At 40.4% G+C, this 21523-nt stretch overlaps 1 protein-coding gene across 1 annotated transcript in view; it reads left to right on the top strand.

The window, feature by feature from the left end:
• The window catches only part of PARD3B (par-3 family cell polarity regulator beta), a gene marked incomplete at both ends in the record, with an annotated part of 357354 nt that overhangs the window by 269329 nt on the left and 66502 nt on the right, over positions 1-21523 (top strand). The window contains 2 exons of the mRNA XM_080346605.1: positions 117-227; positions 14326-14622. Of these exons, the coding sequence (XP_080202731.1) occupies positions 117-227; positions 14326-14622 (408 nt within the window). The remainder of the gene's footprint in view (positions 1-116; positions 228-14325; positions 14623-21523) is intronic.

Raw genomic sequence — 21523 nt, forward strand, 5'->3', positions numbered from 1 at the left:
AATAAAAGTCCACAGCGTTTTGATTGCCTAGAATTTCCATGGTTTATGATAGATAAATACTGTTTTTTCTACTAGTAATTATTTTCTCCTGATTCCTTCCTTGATGTCTTAAACAGATTTGGAAAGAGAAAAGAAGATAAAAGTGCGAAAACGGATCAGAAGGGGAATGCAAAGCAAGGCATACTTAAAGAGGAGGAGCTGGAGAAAATGAAAGATGAACGTGAAAGGTGAGTAACTGGTGGCAGCATCTTTGCTCATCAGATGAAAAAATTGCCATACTTCTCAGGTAAGGTTCTGTGGCTGAAATGAAAAGAACCACTGATGTGAATAAGCCCAGTTCTCTGTCTTGTTCATGAAACGCTCCTTTTTCATGCCCAATCTTGGGAACTTGGTTATCTGTCCAGACAAAGAGAATTTATAGTTCTCTACGTGCCCTCATGTCTGCCCGTGAGGAACTGGGGATATTTTGTAGGTGCTGACAAGGCTGAGCAAACTCCTCTCTCCCCTTCCCCAGCTCAACCAGATGCACTTCATGGTGTGTTGAAGGAGGTATTTGTTTCCCTCTGATGGCTGCTATCAGAAAAGTTAAAGAGCCTGTACTTGCTGGCTCTCAAGAGGTGTCTGCAGTTGCTGTGAGACTTTCCAAGTTCCAATAATACGGGTTGTCACATCATGGGGTGAGTTTTCAGAGGTCTCTCTCCTTCACTGGAGCTGCTACAGCTACAGTGCTGCTACTGGATATGCTTAGCCAGTGCTTAAGTATTTAGTTGGGTTAGGAGAAACTTTGTACCATTTGTTTTAAAATTTCTCTGCCATGTCCTTGATTTTGCCAGACTGATGAGTGCCTTTATTTTAAACTGCTGACTCCCAATTTGGATACTGGCAATTTGAGAGGTATGTGTCCTTCATTTTAAAGAAGTCAGTGTCTTTTATTAGGATCCTGGCAAGCTAGGAAGCATGTATCCCATCTGTTAAAGGGCCAGTGTCATTTACTGAAATGTTTGGCAGGCTGCAAGACATGAACCATTCTGTCTAGAGGTCTAGCATTCCAATTGGACACAAGATAATTGTTCTTAATATTTCTTTAGTGTTGTGTGCTTTTTTTTAAATTACAGTCAGTGATTGACAGTAACTTGGTAAGGTTGCATTAGAAACTGGCAGCTCAATGTCTTCATCGTTCTGGTTTCTCTAGTAATGATTTCAGTTTTGACCTGGAATAGTTTGCAACTGAAATGGAGAACAGCAGGTGTGTTGAGAATTGGATGAACCAATATGATATTTTTAACTCACTTATTTGATTCTTCTATAATACACAAGAACAGAAATATCACACTTTTCTATCAGGTAGTACAATCATCTATGTTTGAGGGATTAAAATTAAAAAATAAAAAAACAGAAGAGGAGCGAAGAAATATTCCCTACATTATCATCAAAGCAATGCAAAACATACTGTAAAAACAAGCGGTTTGCTTCAGCTGTGTAAATGAAAGCAAGAGCACGGCTGTATGTGTTTGCCCACATAAGACTATTTACAGGCTGACTATTGAACCCTTCTCGAGTTGATCATAAAACAGAAGGGACTTTATCTTTCCTAGTGAAAAAATGAGATAAGGAAACTGGTTCTCAAATATGGGTAAGAACTGTTTGGGAAATGGATTAATATCAGCAGAAGGAAGCATTACCTGATTGAAGGTAATTCAGTTCTTTGGCTTAGTTGTTGGCTGTTCATCTGGTGATGATGCTCAGTAAGACAGTGAAGACAAGTCTTAGAGCTCTGACCCAAGATTTAGTAATTCTGTAAAGTGATTCAAGTCCAAGATTTTAATGCACACGTTGGCAAAGAAAACCTTGCGGCACATCCACACCATAGATCTTCTGCTTCTATGACTTCACTAGCTGCAATCCTGCATAACTTGGTCTCATATTTATAAAACCAGGCTTCACTGCAGCTTACTAGAACACAGGCATATTTTCAAATCTGTTCTCGTTGAGAATTAAATGATATGTTAAAACTACTGGGGATGTAATAGTGGAACTGACTACGCAACTGTTTATAGAAATGTAGCATGTTTTGTCCCCCGATACCAGTGAACAAATCCTGTATTTAACAGCTTTAAGAAAATACAAATTGCTTTTCTAACATTTAACCTCTTTAGAATTAACTTAAACACACACCTAATTTTATTTTTCCAAGATTAGCTATATTAGTAATTCTTGTTCAGGTCTTCAATAATTGCCATTTTATGTCAGGTTTTTTTGCTTTAACTTCAGCTTTCTTAAATGCTGACTATCTAAATAATTCAGGTTCTGTCGTACAAACTGATACTATGATTTTTCATCCAACAGTTTCTTTCAGAGACCAAGCTGTTGATGTTGGATGTTAGTGAAGGAGGTCAGAGTGGTTGATTTTTGGGCTGGGTGTGACAGGCTTAATGATCAAGTGCATTTCAGCATCTTAGCAGCTGTGGGCCTCGCCTGGTTTTGGATGTTGGTTTTGCATGCAATATGCACTTGGCAGCTCTCCAGAAAACGGAATACTGTTCCAAGATCTCAGCTGAGAAATATTTTTCGGTAGGAAGTGCATTTCCAGTTTACAGGAATAGGCCACCTATCCGAGTTTCGCAAAGCGTTTTGTGACTAGTATTGGATAGGTACAATAATATCTCACAAAATTCCAGCCTTTTTCCAGAAACTCTGAAAAGGTCTGCAGAAGCGCAGAAATGTCAGATGTGTTCATAATATGGACTGGGTGTGCGATAGAAGCTCAGTTGACTCTGGCAGGAAACATCAGATCTTACGAGCGTAAGTCCGTCCTGCTCAGAATAAGCTGGGTTTGCTGCTTTAGAGAGAGGGAAGGAATTGTACAGTGCATGTGCAACGAGTCTGGCACATCCAGAATGTGTTAGAGCTCGTAGGCGTGTGCAGACAGAGCACACACAGCACTCGCTCTGTAGTGCAGATGCTTCCCGAAAGGATTGGATTGCTTGCGCATTGGTCCTCAGCATAGATTTGCCTGGCAACCCCTTTTATGGGCTGCCAAGTTTTAGATTTGAACCTCAAAACGTGGAAATAAATTTAGTGATTTCTATTTCTATTGCACATTGTCCTGTTCTCAGTTTGCAGTGTGACTCTCCATTCTCCGAAGCAGCTCCACATCCTGCGCTGAAACGCTGACATTATCGTTTTACTGCTTCTGTTCCCCGGCAATCCCCACCAAGATCAAGGTCTCATTGTGCTCGTTGCTGCTCAGGAAGCTCGGGCCTGGCCCCAGGCACTCACAGTTGAGGTAGAACACAGCAAATCTGGTGTGGGGGCAGGAAAAAGCATCCTGAATCTGAGATGCAAGCAGTGCAGCTGCTTGTCCAGGTTCCTAAAAGATCCCTGTCAGGCTAGGCATTTGTTCCAGGCCTCAGCCCCAGGCCTCTCCTTCCTTTTCAGAGCCAGCACTTTATGACTGCTCCTTCTGCAGGCTTCAAGTGGTTAAGAATGTTGGGCATTCCTTCCTTAGTAATAACCTTATCTGTGTCAAATCAAATGTTAAGTCAGCACCTCTAAATTTCACTGTTTTCTTCTTCTCTCCCCACCTCCCTCAGCTTTCCATGTGCCACAGCAATGCAGCCTCACTAGAAGTCGGCTGGAGAAAGTCAGAGCATCGTGGCACAGGTAGTTTAGGACTGACTTAGCTGGTGGTAGTTTGTCCTTCCTGACACAAGTCAAGTGGGTTGTTGGGCTGAGGCCCTATTTTAAATAAGCTCATCATTTTGTTCATGCTTCAAAGAGTTTGGCTGTAATCAGGCATGTGCTCCAAAGGTCTAGAATCTGCCCATAAAAGGAAAAAGCAAAAGCTGTCTGAGGTTTATTTTGATCAAGCTGACTCAAATCTGTATTTTTAGTGTGTTCTGTATAAATTACTAAGAATTTATCATTTTAACAACAAGATGTTCACTGCATTATTAAACACTGGAAGAGATCCTCTTCTTTCTTTCCATCAAAACAACATTTCTCTTCCTCCCTTCCTCCATCTTTTTCCCCACTCATTTGGGGCTGCTTTTTAATTTTCTAACGTTCGAAAACCATTGTAGAACAAACTAGATAAATATATTAGGCACTTGAGTTTTACACATAATAATTTGTTTGCCTTTCAAATGCAAATAAAGTGACTATGAATTGAAAGAAAACTACTTTTTCCTGTTTGTTTAGGATTATTTTACTGCAATATTCCTGCTGAGACCAAAGTCTCTTCTTCAAGCAAAGTCAAACATTTCCTTGACATTAGAGTAAAATTTCACAAAATGAAGCGCCTGTTGGAAATGGGGTGATTTTAAAAAGTAGCAAATGAGTTGGTGAATAAGGAGGCACTCTGTGTAAAAAGTAATACTCTGCACTTGTTGGTAGTAGTAATTAGTTGTTTTGTTAAAAGTGTCTTGGTTTTGTAGTCCTCGTTGGAGTTGAATGCGGAATTTTGTATTATCTTTTTGAGTAGAGTGTTAGAGAAGCAGAAGAAGATCTGGTCATGGCTTTCCAAATAAACTGAATGCTTAGGTTACAGTAAATCTCAAATTTGGGGAAAATGAAATGGTTTCAGTTTTTATATTAAAGAATGAATTTCCTTTAATTTTCCTAAACCTTCCAGCAACTGAAGAGCATTTCTCTCTTTATCAACTCTGATGCTTGTTGCCCGTTCCCATAGTTAAAAAATCAATACATATGTTTTTGATATTTGGTAAACAGAGGTTTAATGTTGCAGCTGCAGGGTCCCTATACGAAGGGAATGTATCTTGCAGAAATAAAAACATTTAGAGACCACTTATATATAAGAAAATACTTGTGACTGAAACTCCATTCCATTTCTGTCAGAATTTGTTTCATTATATTTAATTACAAACAATTTGTATGTTACTGGAAATCAAAACAAAAACAAGAATAGCTGCGTGCATGTTAGTATGGTAGAAAAGCCAAATTGTTTTGAATCGAAAGTTGAAACTCAGGCTGTTACAAAAATCCAAGTATGATTTTTAAATGCACAGTACATCTTAGAGCGAGCTCATACACACGTACGTTGTTACCAACCCCGTCTTAGCTTTTGTGCCTGTGTTATCTTTCCACTTACCAAGTCTGAAGCATTATTATGGCTGTTCATAGTTCATATTGATCTCTGATAAAATGTTGGTAATTGCTCTTCTCACCATTAAGCTCTGTGCTAAACCACATGTTTTTGGGACTCCTGAGCTTGTGCATCATCATTTATTAAGGGTTAATCCAACATGGTATATCTGTTCATTGTGTATTCCTGACTTCGCAGCACAGCTAGGTCCTGTAGTTTAGACAAAATAAAGTGTTGGATGTGATCCCAGTTTTAATACTCCCAATTTATTATAACCATTGAACCCTGATCAGATCACGGATTGGATTGGATCCCAGTTTTTTAAATGTCCCAATTTATTGCTGGCTTGCAACTCTGATAAGAATACATATTTGATTAAGGCTTCAGTTTTCAAAAATTCCAGTTAATTACTTTTAGATTCTTATTAGATCATAGCCGTGTAGTATGGTATGTTGAAGTTATGAAAAAATTACTGGATGATGTTGCACAGGTCAAGGTCAGAGTTTCATTTTGTGCTGACAGTATGAAGTTATCAGATTTCTGTTTATTACTGTGGCAGCACTTGCACTGGACAGAAGGACAGATTAATCCCAACCCGTTGATTCTGAATGATTCTCATTTTAGACCTACTGCTGCTCTGCATAGCAGGACATGTAATAAAAGCATCCCACCAACGTTGAGAGGTTGGTGTTCGGTCATGAGGAGCTGAGGTAGGCAGCTCTCACCTGCCTTTCACAGGTTGTGGTGTGGCATTTAGAACCGAATAGCCATTTTTTAGTTGCTTCCTGTGGCTGGAGGACATTTTTAAGACAACATTAGGCTGAGAGTTAATCCCAGGTTGTCCTAGCTTAAGAACATTAATAACTGAGGATAACAGAATGCCACATGGAATTGATCTTTTGGTTTAACTATCAGTGCTATTCCTGGTATCAGAGATGGATGGAAGTAGCGCCTTCCAGGTGTCTTAGCTGTGCCATCTAAATTTAAACACCCAAATTCTCATCCAGGCCATTTAGCATCCTCGGTTTGCCCTTCACTGAGACACTGATTTCGCGGTGCTCTGTAGACCGGTTTTCACAACCTGTACCCCCTGCCCACCTGAAAAGTAAGAACAGCTCAGGGGCAATGGCCTGGGCCAGTGTGTGGTTCTGTTCTGTACACGTCAGAGTTTTATTACTTAAAGGGGTTTTTTTTAAATGACATTGTAAAACAGAAATACTGCTGCTAGAAACTTTTACAGGCCAAACTAATAAAGTGAAACTGGCCCAGTGTACTAGCCCACCTGGAAATAGAGTGCTTTCTAGGAGACAGATTAATCTGGCCTAGGGATTTCTTCACAGTAGTAAGTGTAGATTAGCTCTTCCCTACCCCAAAATCAATAAGGGCATAAGAATGACTTGGAAACTGCACTCCATTCCTTGCCCTTCCATATGTGATTTATGACAGTCTATCATAAATCTTGGGCATGCACTTCGAAGTGGTGCCACAGCTCGGAATTCTGTTCTCAGACCCCTTTACCTATAGGATAAAAATGAGAGTACAGCTCATGAAGATAGACAGGCGGGAAATCAGTTTGTATCTGTAATTCTCCATAGTGATCTGAAACCAAAGTACCTGAAAGTCTTAGAGCTTTGCCTGCGCAATTAAAGTTGGGTTTTGCTTTCTAATCCAGGGCTGCTAATTAAAAACAGCCTGTGGATCCCAGATGGATGGAGACTGTTCCTGTTCTTGAACAGAGATGTTAGTGGCAGTGAATAAGTTCATAGGCTGGTGTTTCTGTCTCCCCATGGTTTTTGTGCAGGTGTACTGCAGTTACTTTATACTTGTTCACGGTTTTCTGATGAACTTCTCTGAAATAATTAGCTTGTTGGCTTAGTTGGAGAGGTGAATCTGTGGCTTTGACTGCCATTGGTATTGTTTCCATTCCTGACATTAAGTTCCTAATGACTACAATAGAAGCAAAGTTAAATCTAGCTTTCTAGGAGTGTTCTGTTATTTTGTTTCTCTTTTTGTGATTATTTGTTCTAGAATGAGCCAATGTTAGCAAAAATGCAGTATATACCATAGTTGTTTTTTCTGAGAGCTGGAGTTTTGTAATCTGCTGCATTCCACCCACTGTGCAACTAATGTGGACAAAAGAGAAAAATAAAAACTTCCTCAGATTTAACAGCAAAGGTAAAATCCTGTTCTCATTGAAGTTCACAGGGTGGGGGAAAATGCACTGACCTCATTAGAGCCAAGGTTTTCTTTAGAGGGCAGTAAGTTGGTAATCACTCCCTGTCACCTCTGAAATAAATGGGAAAACGTTAAGAGCTCAGTCTTGTCTATCCCAAGCTCACGCTCCTTGTTTTGTGGTATGAAAGGGCTATGTTTCATCTTCAGTTTGTCATAACCTTCAATTTTAAGGTGAGTGTAGCTCTGTCTCTTTCTTAGGTTTTTCTTTCCGCCGTTTCTTCACTTATATCACTGCAAAGGCAGTTTATTTGGTCAGTTCAGCGTTATGGCACTATGGGATAGTTATCTGCAACAGGTGATACTTTCTGCTTAGCCCTGGTAGTTTTTATTACTGGGCCAGTTAATGCTGTTGTAAGATCTGTCTTGTTTAGCCCGAGTTACAGTCTCTTATTCTCTTGAATTTGTGGCTTGCCTCTTTTTTATTTCCGAGACAGTTTCTGTTCTTGTTTACAATTACAGATACTAATTATGGGGGAGAAGATGTTCAAATCCAGCACAATAGAATGAGCTGGAATGAAGAAACACTTGCACAGCTCATGGGGAAGATGTTTTCGACAAATATACCTCCAGTAGAACACCCTGAAAGATAATAGTAAATTAGTTATTGTTTGAGTCTTGATGAGTCTGTATCAGATGTCCTCAATTTCCTGGCAAGAGGTGGATTATTCTCTTTATTTTGTCTTTCTTTTTTTGGCTGTGAGACTTGCCTGCCTCTAGACTCTTCCTAGGTGATGGTTGAAAAAACAGAAACTAGTCTTTTCCTGATAAAAGATGCAGGTTCGAATAAGATTGTTAATCTCATTATAGACCATGCCTGTCTGAAGAACGATTATGAAATTAAAAAAAATCAAAAGCACTGAACTGAAATTATCTCCTCAGATATTCAAGTGAAATGTATCCATTCCCATTAGTGATTATGGCTTATGAATATCTGAAGGCAGGATGTATTCAGTCCACTATTATGCAAATGAATGAAAATACAAGATTTTAGTTACCAAAATATATTTTGCTAGCAGCTAGAAAGGAATTAAAACATTAAACCCAATGGAAATCTAAATGACCTCCTGCAGAAATAGGCTGCTTTCCTCTAGACAAGCCGTTACTCAATATATGTATGAATTAGGTAAATGAGAGACAAAGGCAGAAATGTTATGTAAAATCACAGTTGAAGTATTAAGACACTAAATCAGATGTAAATTGAGTAATCGTTGTGGCATGTAGATCTTGGGGAGAGTCACATGAATGGGGGGAAAAGAGCACTGCAGCAGCTTTTATTCTGCACAGGGAACAACCAAATGAGTGGAAGAATATTTAGCATCTCAATGATCTCAAAAGACTTTTAAAGGATCAAGTCCTTTTTCAGAGTTTTGGTATAGCTCAAACTGAGTGTACACACACTTGCTTAGCTGCTCTTGTTGTGCTCCTCTTATTGTGAACAGAATGGAAATTATCCTAAAAGACCCGTGGCCCTGTTTCTGTTACACATTTTGTGTTTGCTTGTTACTCATCCCTCTCCCCTGGGAAAATCTTTCATTGACTTAGCCAGCATCTTGCTCATTCATGTACCTGTTCACGCTTCCACAAAGTCTATTGCTTTTAATCCACCTACAAGAAACATCGCTGTATTCGTCTGAAATATAAAACAAGGTCTCTTTGTGAAATACACTGTTTTGGTCAGCAAATGCATTTTCTGCCCTGTGTTCAACTACTTAGGTCGGCACCTTGGGGCTCGAAGCATGTTGTTCTTTGTGCTCTGCTCAGTACTAAGCACATAGTCAGGGCACAGTAAATAAAAAAATGTTGCGTCATTTTTATACTTTTCCCTGGAAAGTCAGAAGAAACAGGATGACCTGGAGCTCATGAGGAGTGCAAGGGAGGAATTCAGACACCTCAGGAAAGGCTATGCTTCTTCTTGTGGGTCTGTTTTGGTCAGTTCTCCCCGTCCAAAACTGTTCTTTTGGGCTGGGGCTGGAGTTGGACCTCCAGAACCGCAGGTTGGGCTGCATCCAGTATCTTGCTGTGTGATCCCAGTTGAAGGCAGTGTGTTGGTTCCATGGCTTTTAGTGACTGTGACCTTCTTTGAGCTACTGTGCTGGTAAGATTAAGTCCTGCATTTTAATCTTCACAGGGGTGCAGAGCACTGGTTTTAGAAGGTTCAGCATTTTCTTGCTGCCTGCTCGCAACCCAGCCACCCACGCAGCTTCTGCCTGGTTGAGGAGTATCTCTTACGGCTTTTCCTAGCTCTCACTCCCAAAAGCTCCAAAAGTCACTTCTGCTCAGCTCTTCTGGAGTGTTCTTGATGCGGTCCCCATCCCATCCTGCAGCCTGGCGTGTGCTGCACTCTTTTAAGCCAGGTTTTGCCTGTCAGTGTCTCTGTGAGTGGTGTCAGGCTCAAGCGTTTTACATTGTGTTTGTCACAGGCGGCGAATACATATGTGGTCATTGACAGTAGCTCAGCAGAAACACAATAACTTGTTAAGCCACAGTAACTCAATCCTGTGTCTGAGCTGCAGCTGGAAGGAGCTGTTTGGGCTCTTAACCCTTTTGTGGCTGCTGCTCTTTAGGCTTATGCATCTTTCCATGTGTTAGTACATGAGGAATCACCATACATGACTTGTGTGGGTATGTCACGTAGGAAGATTGTTTTAAGGATAAATGAGAGTGTTTCCGTGATTTATAGCTCTAAGGGTATGCTACTGAGCAGTAAGTGAGGTGTAGAGAAGTGTTTTCAAAATACCATGTCCCACTTCCACAAATATATTAGGCATATAGAATCCTGTCTCCATTTGACTTTGACAAATAAGGTGCAACATGTTTTGGAAATGTTACTTATAGTTCTACTGAGGTTATGTATTTTATCAAACTATTATTTGCATAAATTCTTTGCTGTTGAGAAAGGTTCTAGTGGTAGCTAGTGGGTCTTGAAAGCAGCAAAAGACTAGCATAGGGTATGCATTTGGATGCTATTGAGAAAAAGATGGGTCCCAGAGAGAAAATGAAGAACATTGCTCAATAGAGCACTTCTGTTGCTGTCCTCTGGCTCCTTGTGTGCAAGGTTTGTGGTTTTACAGAAACACAGCTAAGGGAAGTTTATGTAGTTGTCCTGCAGTGATTTAACTGGAGAACATGGTGTTCAGGTGGCGGAAGAGAGCAAGGAGGATTGATATGGGATACCCAAAAGGAAATATATCTAACTTCCCTTCATTCTGTGTGGGTTTTTCTTTTCCCTTTCCCTCACCAGGAAGTTTGTAGAAACTTTAGTGCTACACTAAATTGTTCAGCTGGTGACCTGTGCCTCTCCTCATCTCTGGTTTTACTGCCAGCATCATGGTGCTGAGTGACATTTTATCTTTTGTCGCAAATTTGCACCAGTTGTTTAACCAGCCCCATCCTGTGCTGTGAGGTTGGGGCTCTCTTGTAGCGATTGTTTATTCGTAATAACTGTAAGCCGGTTGCTGTGATAGTTGTGTTGGTTCAAAAGATATCTTTTTGTGTGTTAAGGAGTGAAGATACTGCTGTTTCGGATAGGGAGAAATGCAGAAGGATGTGCAGAAATGGTGAACAACTGGACTGGGATATAGAAGGAGCCTGTTTAGCAAGGTGGGCAGAACACTATGGGAGGGAAGGAAGGAACAGCATATTCATTTATTGTACCTCAGTGAAGAATTCCTGGGCACCTACTGTGATGTGCTGTAGAGAAGATTGCTTTAAAACTGGGGGAAAACGTGATGCTTAAATACAGTGAGGATATTTAAAACTTCACAAAGATGTGCAGCAACTTCAAAGGCGAGAAACAGAAGACAATGGAAGGCCAGGTAAATAAAAAGAAAAAACAGCCATCTGATAGTTTGTTCCCCTATATTTGAACATTTGGATTGAAATGGAGATCACTGGGCAAATGTTATAGATTTGTGTGGAAAAGTAAAAAGGAAGCAAGAAATATTAATGCAATTATAATAGCCATATTGAAAAGATGAAACATTGATCATGAAGAATTTCACATAACCTGGTATTGACTGGTCTGTATAATATAGAAGGCAAATAATTGTTCTTGAGCAGGTTTGACTTATAATAGTGGCAGCAATTGAAGATTGCATTCAGAAGGAGAAGCTGAAGAAGCTAGGCTTATTCACAGGAACAAAAGAAAATTGTGGTGACCTAATTCCAGCTTTTGTTGTGCAGAACATACCAGAATTGATAGCAGGACAAATTACTCTCCCTGTCAGACATGAAAGCGAGATTCACGTGATGCTGCTGTGCTGCACTTCTCTTGCTTTCAAGTAAGTCTGAAATACCTATGGGACACGGGATGTACTGATCCAAAGAGCATTATGGCTCATCATTTCCTGACAAACTGCTGTGACTCTTCTCGGGACCGTGTCCTCTCATTTTTCTGCTGGTATCATCCCACATGGACCTCTTGGCACCATGAGACTTGTACTGCATGTGGTACATTCTTGCACTGAAGTCTGTGTTTCGGCTTTTGGTCACTAATCAAGGGTGAAGCCCTCTACAGTTGCCCAGGTTTTAAATAACATTCAGTGATTTTTGGGAATTAATCTGGAAGACAGCAACAATCTCAAAGTGCTTTCTGCATTTTAGTAGAAGAAGAGCAGCATAATCGGAGGCAACAACTTCTACCAAACTGTTACTGCATACAAGACCTAGCAGTTACTTCTGTGGTTTTTTATTTTATTTTATTTTTTTTAAACAAAGATAATGCCTTCGATTTTACATTTCTGACATAATCCCATGTGGGACATATAAATTATTAATCCTTCGGCAGGAAGGTTTCTCTTGAAGTGCCTGTATGTATAAAAGATGGAAACCAGCAGGCTAGGCCTCCCTCCCTGCGTCATTGATGTGCGAGGCCTTACTTGCAGTGGAAGTCCGCCCCGTCCTTCTAGTACGACCAGTGTTCTTGGACAGTGAGTTACCTGAAAAAGCTGTTTTACATGAGTGGACCAAGTGCTAACTTTGCCCCAAATTCCTTTATGTGAACAGCTAATGTGATGTTTCACTCAAAGACCCCATCAGAGTGGCTCCTCCACCACTCCCTGCTGCATAATCTCTCTTTTATCTTTATTTACAAACCCTTGGAGGATAAAGGCTCTGCACACTTTCATCTACTCTCTAATTATTACTCATTTGCTAGCAATGGTTTGTGGCTTAGAGAGAAATGCCTGCTGACCGCTGCTTTTTAGTTTCTGTTTTCATATACAGCTCCTCAGTGTTGACTTTCTCCCCATGCTGTTGTCCATTGCTTTATGAATAAGTGTCACCATTAGTTTTACAAAGAATAAGTTGTATGTGCATAAGGTGATTGTACAGGGAAAAAAGCTCCAGGAAGAAAAAAGGAGAAATTCTTAGGAAGCCTCAGTGTAGAAACTTGAGAGGCGTTAAGGATATAGGTGGATTGTAGCTTATACGACTCTGTCATATGCAGGCTCATCTCTCTAGAAACTGTGAGTAGATTTTAATTGTTAAAAACTAGTATCACCTCTAGATAGGTCCCAGTGTGGTTAATGGAGAGGTGTAAATGGAAAGCACGCGTGATACGTGTTAATGCATCAAGTGTATGTGTAGAAAGGCATGTTGTTCTCATTAGAATTACTTGTGCAAGTTTTTAGCTATGGATTATTTGAAAACTACTAGCATTTATTTTAATGACACAATTCAAATAAAACAAACCGTATGAATCCCATTCTGCACTTGGTAAATTCTGTCTGTTGCACTGCAAGCTCCCAGTGTGCTCATCTATTTCTTTAGGGAACCGTTTTCTCCATGTCTTAAACATTTTCTTAAGAACATCTTCATTTTTCACTATGCAGACTCCTGAGGCCTTTGTGCTTTACTGGGGTAACGCAGTCGGTAGACCCTTTTAATTACTGTCCTGTGGTACAAATTATACCTTTCTTTCTACACGACTGCTGTACATCTAATGCAGTCAGCAGCAAAGGTTGACACTGCACCTCTGTAGCTGTCTTCCATTCTTTGTTTTTTCTTCCATGCTCCATTATTTTCTGTGTATGCTATTTATTATGTACCGTGGTCAGCATTCTGCCAGATCCATCTCACTGCATTTAATTACGCTGTGTTGAAGAGTGTTTGAGCAGTTAACAGAAGTTGCGTGTTCACAAAGCCTTGCTGTAGGTTTTTTTTTTCCTCCAGCGTGAATGTTGAATCATTGAATATCAGCTGAGTTTGAAATTTACCTGAAATATGTTATACTATTCCAAAGAGATTACACAATGGCCCTGATTAGCAGCAGCATTTTGTAATACCACTTAAGGCTTTATCACAGTGGAGTACTGCCAGTAATAGTCTTTAATTCACTTACATGTACCAATTCATCTCTGTCAGGTTTCTATTAATTTCTTTGCTGTTTTACTTTGTCCCAATCTCCTGTATAATAAGGCATGATTTCCACATTTATGTAGCCAAAATAAAATTCAAAAAAAAAAAAAATTAAATCTTCAGCAAATTAACTGTGGGCCTTTGATTTGAGACAACTGTGCCATCTCTCCATTTATGTTCAGGTTTAATCCACTTTTCACAAGTTAATGTATTTAGGAGAATCTAAGTGAGTCAAGTGACCAAGGGGCACTAACAATTTTACCGGCTAATTTAGATTAAAAGTTTCAGATTTGGGTTAGGTGTATTAACTGCAAAGTGGGGAGTAGGTGTAGAACTAAAACTGTATGTGTTCATGCATATACACTCATGAGAAGCCACACTATATTCAGCATTAATTTTTTTAACCAGGATGATGAGCAGCCTTGGTTACAAAGGGGATTGCCAGAGCTAAAGAACAAAATCACCACATGCACCATTTTGTTTTATCTGGCACTGGTTTCACAGTGTACCGAAAGATTTAAACTGCTGGGTTCAGGGTTGGTGCTCCACATTTGTGTGATGAATCAGCGTCTGTGGTTGCTGTTGAAGCAGATCCAACTGCGCATTTGTTCTTTCTTTTTCATTGTCAGGATCGGTGCAAAGCATCAAGAGTTACGGCAAAAGCAACTGAGAGGTCTGAGTGATTATTCTACTGGTCCTGGAGGACCTGACATGGATGATGACGAGGTGGATCCAAATTACGCCAGAGTAAACCACTTCCGAGACGCTTATCCAGCAACAAGCATCTACAGGCCATCATCACCAGCAGCAGCAGAAACCTTTGTATATCCTCGTGATTCTCCTTCAACACCGATGGAGAGGGAGCACCTGGAAGGACTGTATGCAAAAATAAACAAGCAGCACTACCCCCAGACTCCTGGTGACAGGTAATATTGCCACCTGGCATTACAAACAGTGAGAGCTTGGTGCGGGGGAGCCCGGGGCATTTACTGATGGATTTCCTCTGAACCAAACCCATGATTTGCAGCCACAGTACCCCCCAAAGCATCTGAGCAAGGCAGCAGTCAAACAGAAATCATTAAAGAAAAGTCCATATTTCACAAACAGAATGAATGAACTGACTTGAGTCCAATTCCTGCACTGCTGAGTGAGTGTTTTTCTTTCTTTCAATCAGGAAAAGTTCTTACCCTGCAGCAAAAATAATCTCTGTTTTCAGATCCCTTTTGATCCTGCTGATCATCAAGCGCCTATTAGTAACAGGTTTTGTATGATAGCATGATACATTGCATATGTTTATGGGTTATTTTTCCCCAGCTGTGTGATATTACACACTTTCAATTAGGTTGGGGAGAGGACTGGGAATCATGGTATTTTTATGCAGACGGTGAAGTGTGGCTTCACAAGACTGATTGCCTTTCACAGCCTTTCCAATAACCAAGTGGGAAGGAAAAAGCCATTTTTAATCCTTACTGTCAAGCTTCCAGGTTGATAGCATTAAAGAAAGATGGTCAAATTCTTCCTTGGTTTAAAAAAAAAAATTGCGTTGATGATGTAGCCATCATTATGATGATTTTAAAACTGGTTACTTCTGGGATTTGGGGCTAAACGAAGGTAAGACTGCATGACTATAATGATGTTAATAGATTGACGTTGGGTTTTTCAAACCAGCGTGAGTGTGCAGGCAAGATATACAAGTCCATGTGAAGAGCCGACAGAGTAAAATATGGGGAACTTGAGGAATTATTCACGCTTTGAGTTGATATTGCAATCTGTAGTGTCTCCCTATAGCCTCAATCTGTGCTATGTGGTACCACACTTGGTAATTTTGGCGAAATATGTGAGCACAGATACAGGAGTGTTTTCAGTTTGTGGCATCATAGTTCTTTAAAAACATCTACTGAGTCATTCTTATAAATAGTAATAAACTACTTCTGACATAAATCTAAGTTTGTAGCAGGAAATGGGCCAAGTATCTCTCTTTTTAACCTAAATACAGTATGGGAGAGATCTTTCAAAATATAATGATATTGCTGATTTTTTTCTTCCATATTATTAACTCTTCCCCTACTGCATAAGGATGAAGAGGGTAACATAAGAAGTAGGGATCGCAGATTTTTGCCATCTCGTGGGTTTTGCTTTCCTAGAGAAGTCTTGAGGTGATTGTCACTGAAGTCGCACAAATGTTTATGTATAGCAAAGGGATCTGAAACTGAGTTCATGCTAACTCAATAAACCAAGATTTGAGAATTCCCAGCAGGAGGGGGTCTAAATGCATGTCCACGTATTTCTCAAATATAAATACATACAGATGTAACTCAATTGGAGTAAGACATTGTCATAAAAGTTGCTCCATAATATCAGTTTTAACAGGACTTTATAGCTTTACGTTTTAAAAATGACATCAGTTTTTAAGTGTGGCCTGTACATTGCTTTTCCATGCAGAAAAAAGAAGTGCTCAAGTCTTTCCCTCTGGCCTCTTTTATTTGATTCTTTTTTTATATAGTGATTGTAACTACACTGAGTGGACTTGCTATGTGGACAAGACTGAAGTCCCAACTATGTTTGGACTTGGCGTTGGGATCCTGGAATCTAGTGTGGATTTAGCTGTAATTTCATGAGAGTATGATAACCCTGTGAAAAACTAAAACAAAAACATCTAATGGGCAAGACAAGTTACCTCAGATCTGAGCCCATGATCAAAAGTCCCACTGAGAGGCTGTTCCATCTGTGTTGATTCTGTACTCAAAGACAACAGTCCGCAACAACTTCTCTTTGTTGAATTTCTCCGGCTTGTAGAGGCTGTTTAACCAGATTAGGATAAAAATAGGAAATGTGGGATTCTTATTAGGCTGCCTTTGTTCTGTTTTTAAATCTTTCTCTCCTTTGTCTTGGAGACAAAAAGGTTGTTGTTATTCACCAGCAGAAATGTGCCAAACGCGAATAATTTTATGTGAATTTATGCAGTGGGTCATGAGGTCTCAGCCAGTAGTTGTTGATTATGATGGTAACTTGGGGCAAGGAAATCTTCCCGTGCTAGAGGGGAGAGAACTGAGAGGAGAAAGATGTGGAAAGGAAAATCCCTGGATATCATGTTAATTACAAAAACAAATCTGCTTTCAAGGGTCAACTATGAAAACTACCTCGTCTGCCACGAAATTATGGTAGAGGGCTATAAAGGATGCTTATTAGCCACACCAAAGTTATTTTGTGCTTGCAGGGCTGAACATTTATCAACACATTTGTCATGTAATAGCTCATGCTTTGGTCTTGCTAAGGCATGCATGCTCTCTCTCAAAGTTTTGCTATTAATTTTGCTGCAGATGGATGGCTTTTTCTCCCACCTCTGACTCTCCAGTTGTAATAGAGTGTGTGGAGACTTGATCAGTGACTAAAGTAAATGAGTTTCGGGGTAGGAGGGGAATTTGAACACAAAGAATAGACGATTGCATTTCAGTCTGTGAATTTCGGTTACATGTCCTTACGATAGAGTATTAGAACTCTTCTTTGAAACAATAAGCTAATTTTTATTTTATTTTATTTTTGCAGAAGACTGTATTGACATAATTAATGCCTTTTAAAACTTGGAGGCCGTTTGTAAAGTAAGAAGCTTAGTGGCGAAATAAGTGCTGTTCACAGTGTGCATACATTCACCTTCCCTCGGCTCATCCTCAGAATCCATCAAGTGTTCCTGGTTCATTTTTCTCCGTCCTCCCTCAATACACAGCAAAGCAAGAGGCTGCACGTGTATGAAGTCTGTTGCTTTAATCATTATGAAGTATGTTTGCTGCTCCTCGGGGCACACACAGACCTGTGCTTTGCATATTAACATCCCCTTTGCCTACACCCGCATCTGGCATCTCAGGGGTTTTTTGCTGTGGGTTTTTGGGGAGTTCACTTTGTGGCTTATTTGCAACTGTTGTGTAACGTTCTTCTGCACCGCTTCGCAATTGTTGATTTTCATTCCGACAACGACTATACTCAGTGAAATAGATGTAATTTTTTGTGTATATTTTGCTGAAAGCTTTGGAATTCTTAACTAAGGGAGGTGCTATATAAATGTAAATTGTCCTTATTAATGAGTACAGCAAAAGCATTAGCATGATCAGTGTATTCTGTGAACGTTAAGTTAAAGAGAGCGAAAAAAAAAAATTAGCTGGCAAAATCACACATTTCTTTGTAAATCAAGCATTTTTCTGTTTATTTCTAATTAGCCACAATTTTCTGTAATGCAAATGGCATCCCAAAGGCTGGTGCAGCCTGCACAGCCACCGTATGCAGCTGGGGAGCTCACAGGGTCTGTGCCTGCAGCACTGCGCGTTCCCCAGCCCGCGGCGGAGCCTGCGTGATCTGCCGCACATATGTTCCTATAACAAGCGCTGAGTCGCATCTCTCGGAGTTTAGTCACCAAGGCTGCACCGTGACAGTGCTAAGTTGCACCGTGGCAGAGCCGAGATGTCAGACCAAAGCCAAAAGAGCATATGCACAACGCTAATATCACTTAAATGTCAGGCACGTCACACGGTGCAACCCTTTCTCACGTTTCGAATAAGCAATTTCCTCTTTTTTTTTCCCTCCCTTGAAGATGGTGCTGTCAAGTATATCCAAACACCCCCAGTACGTCTCCGGAAAGGTTCTAGAGACTTTGCTCAACTTATTTCCTCAGCCCAGAGCTATGAAACATTTAAATTCTGATGCCAAACTCAGTGCCAAGTATAATTCTTCATTTATTTATGTGTCTTATCTTGGGGAATTTCAAAGTGCTGGTCTGACAAAAACGAATACAGTTTTCCTTTGTTTCACAAGAATAGATTCAGTGTTGTATCTTGTTCCAGATTAAAAAAAAAATACTAATAAAAACCTTAACATCATTTTATTACATTAGAAGTAGAGTCCCAAGCCCCAGTCTGACCCAGCTTTCTGTTTTTGGAGGTGCTGTGTTGGGTCCCACTCCGCAAGAATTTATACTCTACAATGTTAGTTAATTAATTAATTGGAAAACAGATCTTCCTTATTTCAGGGTGAAAGCTTGCACTCTCCCAGGATGTTCAATCTAGCAGCGTACCAAGTTGAAAACGGGGAAATGAAGCTCGTAGCTCTGTGCCAGAATCAAGAGAGAGAGCAGTGAGACACTGAGCAGTCTGCCTCTCCTGGAGAGGATCAAAGGGAAAACTGCTGTGCGTGTCCTGAGAAACCAAATGGCAAATGTAAGCTATACATGAGCCTGACAGGAGAGGAAAAAGGGTCTGGAGTTTTGAAATTTAGCAAAGGAAGCGATTTTATTAAAAAGGAGGCTAAATGCTTGTCTTCTGGGTGGGTGTAGGTCACCCCATCTTGCTCAGTCCAAGGCCACAGGAATCCAGAGGTGCACAGGAGAGGCTTTGTTCAAGAAGGTCAAATGAGGGTTGCCCACGTTACGTTACTTAGCCCTATATTTCTAGTCAGCCAGAAACTGAAGTTTTCTTGTTCTCAGTACAAAGTACAGTGGGCATTGCTCACTGTGCATCCATCTGCAACACCTTGTATCAGTGAATTGCAAAAAAGCAATCTACTGCTCTAGAAGTGGATGGTCCTCTGCTCAGGAGTGGTTATTCTTTAAGATGGATAGTGTGGAGGCAAGGTAGAAATGGAATGAGGCTCTGTAGTGTCTACTCTTGGCCACTATAACTTATGTTACACTGGAAAAAGAATTTCTGGTCGTGCATTGAAATATTTTGATTTACAAAGCATGGCCAGTATGAGTAAGCCATACGCATAACCTCTTCTGCTTGGTGTCCTAAAATCACCTGCGCTGTTTCCCTGTCCCTTACTACCCTGTACCTCCTGAAACTGTCCCCTGACTCCTTTACCTCTGGAATTTATTTTTTCTGAAACATACTATGGGGTTTTCTGAACCTTTGTCTGTGATCCAGTCACTGTTCCCCACAGTGTTAAAACCAGAAATGTAATGTTTGGCAGCTCGTTGTCTTTCCTGGCTAAATCCAAGCTGGCACTGGCAAGTGCAGCAGAGGTTCCGTGGTTCCTGGGGCTCCTGCAGAGCTGTCCCCATGGGAGCAGCCAGCCCAGAAACCCCTTTGGCCACCAGTTCCACAGGAGGGTGGAGGCTGTCCCATTGGAGTCACACTTGTAGTGTGGTTTTTGCCCTCATACTATCTGCAGTTTTCTTCCTCACAAAGGACCAATGGGTACTACGTACTCACTGTGCTAACTAGGGAAAACATTGAGTACCTGGACTTCGTAGGACACATTTAAGTGAGCCTTGGTTTTATTTCCCACCCATATGGGAAACTAAAAAAAGCTACTGGTAGTATTTGTTAAAACTACTTTACAGATAGTGTTCAAAGTGATGTTTCCCAGGAACCGCTCGTCCAGATCCTCCCAACTTGGGGACTCTAGCCCTATTGTTCACTTGTCATGGAAACCCCAGATTTCGTGGAATTCGGATGACCCCGAGCATTGTAGACCATGTCTAAACAGAAGGAAGTTGTCAAACTTGAACCGGAGCAGAGCCGCTGCTGCCATGTAATGTGTGCATGCTTGTTCGAGGCCGTGCATTCTTCAGCAGAAATAAATTCTGTCAGGAATAGTCACAAATCTGCCTGCGTGCATCCTGCCTGCTAGGGTTTGCATTTGGATCACCTCACTTATTGACAGACGTGTAAAATTTTATATACTGCACTCCCACAACTCCCTTGTGACTTCCCTGCTGCAGATGCTGGTGAGCCTGAGTTTTGGCAGCTGTGTTAAGCATTTGTATGCATTCAGGTTTTGGTTTTTTTTCCCCCTCCAGCCCTGTCTTATGTGATATATTATTTGCATGGAATTATTTTACGTTAATTCTGCCTATTTATTGGTAATGTCCCATTCTTTCAGTTGTTTGGATGCAAATGCAAAAGATAGGTCCCTGGAGAAGGAGCAGGTCTGTTACTGGAAGATGAGGCCATACCAGAGGATACAGAGTGGAATGCAGATGGTGTTGTCAGCCTCTTAAATGTACAAATAAAGACAAAATGAGATCGTCCATGCAGCTGGAATGAAATCATATGGCCTTGTATGTGTTTCTGCCATAGTGCATTTCTTAGTGTGAGTAAGAGATGTTAAATTCTGTCTGATGCAGGATGTTGTCTGACCAAAAGCTCATACTTGTGCCTTTAATCAACAGCCAAATAATGTGTGTATTAACTTTCGTCTGCACGATATTTTTTTTTAACAAAACACCATTTAATTTTAAATGCTAATACATGTATGCAGTTAATTAAGAAGCCAGAATTGACTATAATGCTGGTAAGAAAGAGAGAGGAAGATCATTACACTTCTGCTCGTAGATAGCTATTTGTGAACCAGCTGATAATGTGCAAAATTAAGATTTCGTAAGTGGCATTTTAAATGAATGGTTAATGGCTGAAGATTAATTAAACAGTAAGAGTTGTGCAAAAGCGAAGCTGTTAAAATCTTGTTTATAGGCCAGTCACTTTCATACTTAAAGTGCAAACCCTAATAGCATGTGGTATTTCTATTAAACAGACAAGCCATGTAACCAGAATATTTTCCTTAAAGAAGGAAATCTACCTTACTGGCCACGCAGCGTGGATGGATGTAGCGTTGTGCGCTGTGCCGCCTTCTTCATAATTTATACTTGTTTGGTAGCAGTACAGATGGAGAGATGCATTTCCTCTGAGAATTTGGTAATCTTAAATAAAAAGGCTAGATCTTATTTTAATTTAAGTGTAAGAGACATGGTTAAATCTGATGTAGTTCTGTTTTCCCACTACTTGCCTATAGTCCATTCTACTTCATACACTTCAGGGTTTTCAAAATGCCTTTTCATTG

The sequence above is a fragment of the Nesoenas mayeri genome, assembly GCF_963082525.1.
Source record: "Nesoenas mayeri genome assembly, chromosome: 6".
NCBI lineage: Eukaryota > Metazoa > Chordata > Aves > Columbiformes > Columbidae > Nesoenas > Nesoenas mayeri.